At 39.8% G+C, this 5898-nt stretch overlaps 1 protein-coding gene across 1 annotated transcript in view; it reads right to left on the bottom strand.

Moving 5' to 3' along the window:
• KAT2B (lysine acetyltransferase 2B) overlaps positions 1 to 5898 on the bottom strand; it is a 117540-nt gene that overhangs the window by 48948 nt on the left and 62694 nt on the right. The window contains exons 5-6 of the mRNA XM_003781875.3: positions 2248 to 2340; positions 771 to 952 (exon numbers count right to left, since the gene is read on the bottom strand). Of these exons, the coding sequence (XP_003781923.3) occupies positions 771 to 952; positions 2248 to 2340 (275 nt within the window). The remainder of the gene's footprint in view (positions 1 to 770; positions 953 to 2247; positions 2341 to 5898) is intronic.

Below are 5898 nucleotides of genomic sequence, written 5' to 3'. Positions count from 1 at the left end.
AATTACAACCAAAAAAAAAAAAAATAGCCAGGCGTGTGGCAGGCACCTATAGTCCCAGCTACTTGGGAGGCTGAAGCGAGAGAATCACTTAAGCCCAAGAGTTTGAGGTTGCTGTGAGCTATGATGTGACAGCACTCTACTGAGAGTGACATAGTGAGACTCTGTTTCAAAAAAAGAAAAAAATTATTTAATTCCATTATAATATTAGTCATTGCATATTTTTTAAGTGATGGTTCTATATATTAACTTCAGAGTTACGAGTGTACTGATCTAATCAGAGATAGTTAATAGAAATACAAATGCAAATCACGTATTTTAAATTTTCTAACAGCAAACTGAAAAAGTAAAAAGATAAAATGAATATACTTTAGTTGATCCCATAATCCAATGTACCACCATTTCTATATGTAATCATTACTGAAAAAAAAACAATTAATGAGCTATTTTAAACTTTTTGGTACAATATTAGAAATCTCCAAACTCACCACATTTCAAATGCTCAGTAGCCACATGCAGATAGTGACTATTTATTGGGTAGTATAGGTATAGATGATCGATCCCTCATCCCCGCAAATATTATAATATTAAATTTAGAAATAAAAATATATTAGAAAAATAGAAGTTTACAAGTTAAATTATAAAGACATTTTCTCAGAATTGATGGAGTCATCAGGATAACTGGACAACCTTCTCCTTACAGAGTCAAGAAGTAATTTTATGTCTATAACATGCCCCCTGGGACCACAGGAAAAGGACTTGCATCTGATTACCTTGTGTAGTTCTCTTTGTATCCAGAAATGTCATCGTTGGGAGATCGCAGTCTTCGCTGAGACGGTGCTTCCAGATGCCAATAGTTGATGCGGTTTAGGAACATTTTTGCCAACTCGACTATTGTTTGCCTTTCTTTTGATGGCAGGTGACTAAATTTGTACTGTACAAAGTTATTCACACCCTTAAAAGGAGGGAAAGGCAATTTATTCATGCAGCTATGAAATCATACTCATTCCGAACACCCACACAGCCAGTCCCACTAGTGGTTATTAGCAAAGGAACAGACATTTCTCTATTCACAAAATCTCTTCCATCTCCCTAAAACAGCAATGCCCAGAGGGAATGTTGCCTCAGATCACAGCGGATGAAAAGTGACGAGACAGAGAAGCTGCGAGTTGTGATTCTACGCCTGCTGCAATCCTGAAGCGTTAAAGAAAAAAATCAAAACTGTGGACTGAAAGGTCTAAACCTCTTAAACAATAAAACATGGCCGTCTTGCAAGATAATTCTTGCTTCACTATCAGCACAGGAGCTCAAATATAACAGGGTTCTGGAATAATTATTATGTTTTTACATTACGCTTAATCAAAAGGCTGCTAGTATGCCTTCTACTGAACCAAACCGCTAAAATTTAAACCTTATACTATCAATCTTTTGGTTTCAGCAAGCTTACCAAAAAAAAAGTCATTCCAAACTATGTGCTTTTTAAAAAAGCTACGGATTAAGTTAACTTTTCTTCAGAACACTCCCAATTCATTAATTTCAAATAAAAAATAACAATGGATTCTTACTTAATAGAGTTTGGAAGCAAAATAAAATTTATGCTACTGAAAAATTACTGATAAAAATAGCTTTACTGGTATTATGCTTTCTGTGGCCATCTCATCAAAAAATTCAGTCCAGAGTGTTTTTATTAGACAAACAATAAAAAGCTAAAAAGTGATACTGATGAGATATACTGACAACACTTACCAGAAAAAGTCTATACATTTTAACAGCTTCCCCGAGTAAAAAGGCTTCTTTCCCGGAATCATAACGTAGCAGGAAGTCAATCTCAGGATACAAAATCTCCTTTCTTTTTTGCTTTTTTTTTTGCTTGAACTGCAATGTTTTGTTCACATCGCTACTGAATTCCCTTACCTCAATAGCCTTTCTCGGGGCCAAACAAAAGGACAAAGACCCGATTTTAAAATATCACAAGAAAAAGTGTATTTCACGTGTTTATATAAACTACCTGTTCTATTTAATTTTTTTCTTCTCCAAACATACAGTGAATTTTGAGTATGTAACAATCCTAAAAGCCAAAAGCTAAATTATTTATTAACTTAGGGATGCACTTTTGATCCAAAGGGTCCAAGACAATTTCCATAGACTTTGAGAACAGCTCTGAGCTGGGTACGGTGTACTGAGGTGTGGAAGGAGGATTCAAGATTTCTCCAGCCTTACGCCAATAAAAAAGCGCTGCTGTCTTTTTACCTGTTCGATACTAGGTTTTTCAAATGGAGGTTTCTTCTCCAAAGAGCCTTCAACCACAGGTTTTCCTCTTTGTAAAATAGACTTTCTCAAGAGCTGCAAAGAAATCATTAAAAAAAAAAAACCTTAATCAATCTCTCTCTCTCTCTCAATCTCACATATACACACACAGCCTTTAAGGCAACGGTTCTCAACCTGTGGGTCGCGACCCTTTTGTAATAATGAAAATACATCAGCATGAAGAAGGTGGGGAACCACTGCATTAAGGGAAGTTACCGTATTGTATGTAAACTCTATGTAAGCAAATTCTTAAGTCAATAAAATAGGCAACTGTCAGGTAATCCAAATTTGCCTCAGTGCCCATGACCAAGCTATGAAAAACTTGGCACTTCATGTTCTGGGCGATTAGATGACTCAGGAGTGACCACTAGACACCACTATCCAACTCATTTTCCCTTTCTCCCCCATTTTTGCATTCTCACTGGCCCAGAGGCCTGGGGTACAATCCTGAATGCTTGGCACATGCCCATTCAGGCCTCTGCCAGTGTGCTGAAGCTCTGGAGGAGGATCTTATTTAAACACCTGAAAGGCTAAGAGAAGGCTAAGAGCCAGTCTGCACAAATGAGGCCAGGGGACAGGAGCTGTCTTAGCATCTGCATGTCATACTCATTAATCTAGGGCATGGGCTCTTTGGGAAGGAAGTCTGCAAGACTCTCAATTGGCACCTTTCACTGTTGCGGTCTTTTTTCATTTCCCCTCCATCTGTAGAATGCAGCCAAGTATTCTGGCATCTCGATGCCCACAAAACAAAACACTGCTCATAATCCTGCCACTGGTATTTAAAGCCCTCTTAGAGTAAACTTCCCAGAAAAAAAGGAACACAGAGCCACTTACCAAGAAAAAAGTTGAAAATAAATTTGATAGTGAAATTCTTTACCTTCTACCTTTGACTAGATCTTCCGTAACTTTTACCACTCACGATGTGGCCAGGCATTTATTTAAGTTACATCTTTCCCTCCTTTCTCCTTGAATTACCTTTTCTTTCTTTTTTTTTTTTTTTTTTCCTCTGAGACAGAGCCTTACTATGTCGCCCTCGGTAGAGTATCACAGCTCACAGCAACCTCAGACTCTTGGGCTTAAGCGATTCTTTTGCCTCAGCCTCCCAGGTATCTGGGACTACAGGCGCCCGCCACAATACCTGGCTATTTTTTAGTTGTAGTTGTCATCATTGTTTTGCAGGCCTGGGCTAGATTTGAACCCTCCAGCTCCAGTGTATGTTGCTGACACCCTAGCGACTGAACTACAGTGCCAAGCCAGAATTACCTTTTCAATAGAAATAAACTGGCAACTATTCTCTCAGAAGCTAATGGAAATGGAGAACACCCAAGCTGAAGATGACCCTGTGTCACCAACCAGCTGTGTCTTACAAAGGACCTCAACTCTTTCCAGGGGTGCCAGGCAAATTTTAAGTGTAAAGCATTTGTTAATCCTTTCCTTGTATTATGCCCACCTTTGCAAAAATAAATCTCCAATAAAGATATGTCATAGTATACATTTCTAAGAATCTATAAAGATGGATCTTAAAATTTAAATACAAGTAATTTCCAGTTTCCTACTTTATTTTTTTCCCAGTTAAAACAAGATCATTTGGGAACTTAGCTAGCCTATTGGAGGTTTCAATTTGGAGGTCAATGGATTGGGGAGATTTTTTTTTTTTTGAGACAGAGTCTCAGTATGTCACCCTTGGTAGAGTGCCATGTCATCACAGCTCACAGCTACCTCAAACTCTTGGGCTTAAGCTATTCTCTTGCTCGGCCTCCCAAATAGCTGGGACTACAGGCACCTACCACAACGCCTAGCTACTTTTCTGTTGCAGTTGTCATTATTGTTTAGCTGGCCTGGGCTGGGTTCAAACCCACCAGCATTGGTGTATGTGGCTGACGCAGTAACCACTGTTCTATAGGTGCCAAGCCAGACTGGGGAGATGATGAACCTCAGTTTCTTCACAAAAAGAAGGAGCTGGCATAAAAGAAAATATTAATAGCAGCAAGCATCTGCATCCTTACTTTTGCCAGAGATTCTTTGTAGTTCTTACATGTATTAACCCATCTAATATTCAGAACAACCTTTTTTTTGAGACAGAGTCTCACTATGTCACCCTAGGTAGAGTGGTGTGGCGTCACAGCTCACAGCAACCTCAAACTCTTGGGCTCAAGTGATTTTCTTGCCTCAGCCTCCCAAGTAGCTGGGACTACAGGCACCCACCACAACGCCCAGCTATTTTTTTGTCGCAGTTGTCATTGTTTAGCTGGCCCGGGCCGGGTTCAAATCCGCCAACTTCAGTGTATGTGGCTGGCGCTGTAATCACTGTGCTACAGTGCCGAGCCAAGAACAACCTTTTGAGGTAGGCATTACTGTTATCTGAAATGAGGAAACAGAGGCAGAATAACTTGCCCGAGGTCAAATTTAGTGATACAGCCAAGTTTTAAACCCAGTATTTGGGCTCAAGAGCCATATTTGTAGGCACTAAGAAATACTTCGGCTTTAGGAACGGGCTTTTCATTGGGTTCATTTTCAGCATCTAAGATTAAAGTTTTCTAATGTTACTTAGAATATATAACACACTTTTAATTATTGGCATATATGAGACATAGGAACTGCCTTTCAGAAGCTAAGGAATAGATGATTTATAACTCATTTGTTCAAAGAATAATTGGCGGGGGGAATAGGGGAAGAGTGATGAATATTTTGAATCATATTTTCACAAGCAAATATATCTGCACTGTTATTTAAAGATGAAGAAGGTAAGGAGAGAAAAAAAAGCATGTCAAAGCAGAGGAATGCTTTCTGGCCTATTCGGTCGGTTTAAACAAGAGGAGGCTGACAGGATGGAAACCCTGACACCACCTTCGCTTCCAACAGGGTAGTGTGGAGCTGCCAGGAAGCTCAGTTCCAAGATAAATAATAGCTGCAGTCATGCAGACCTTGTTTTTCTTTAACTAAGATCTGTTTTCAAAGAAGCTCTAAACAGTGTGACTCTGCCAGAGTTCAATCTGGATGACTCAGGCCTCACAGCCATGTCAATGATTTGTCATCTGGACACCTCCAGTGGTCTAGTACCTGCTGAAAGCCGTGAGGAATCCAGCTGTTCACATATATATTCTCTCCCTCTTTAGTCTCTCTCTTGATCTCACTCTGTCATATCAACCTTTTTATAGCTCATACCTTCAGGAATACCCCAGAGTTTAAAAAATATAATTCTACCTCCCACTCCATTCTCCTTTCCACCCAATGCCCCCCTTAGCACAATAAAAAGCAAAAGTTAATGAAAGGAGAAGGCAAAATTATAGATCAAGTAAGTTCAGGCAAAGAAAAATGCAATAGGAATCGGGTACAAAATTTGCACTGAGGTTCCTAGCAGCCAAGGCATAAGAGGGAATTCAATAGAAAATTTAGCTACCGGGTGGCACCTGTAGCTCAAAAGGCTAAGGTGCCAGGCACGTACACCAGAGCTGGCAGGTTGGAATCCAGCCTGGGTCTGCCAAACAATGACAACTACAACCAAAAAATAGCCGGGCACTGTGGCAGGCGCCTGTAGTCCCAGCTACTTGGGAGGCTAAGGCTAAAGAATTGCTTAAGCCCAGGAGTTTGAAG

Source organism: Otolemur garnettii, unplaced genomic scaffold (assembly GCF_000181295.1).
Source record: "Otolemur garnettii isolate 467f Iridium unplaced genomic scaffold, OtoGar3 scaffold00002, whole genome shotgun sequence".
Taxonomy (NCBI): domain Eukaryota; kingdom Metazoa; phylum Chordata; class Mammalia; order Primates; family Galagidae; genus Otolemur; species Otolemur garnettii.
This window is presented reverse-complemented; position numbering and strand designations above follow the sequence as displayed.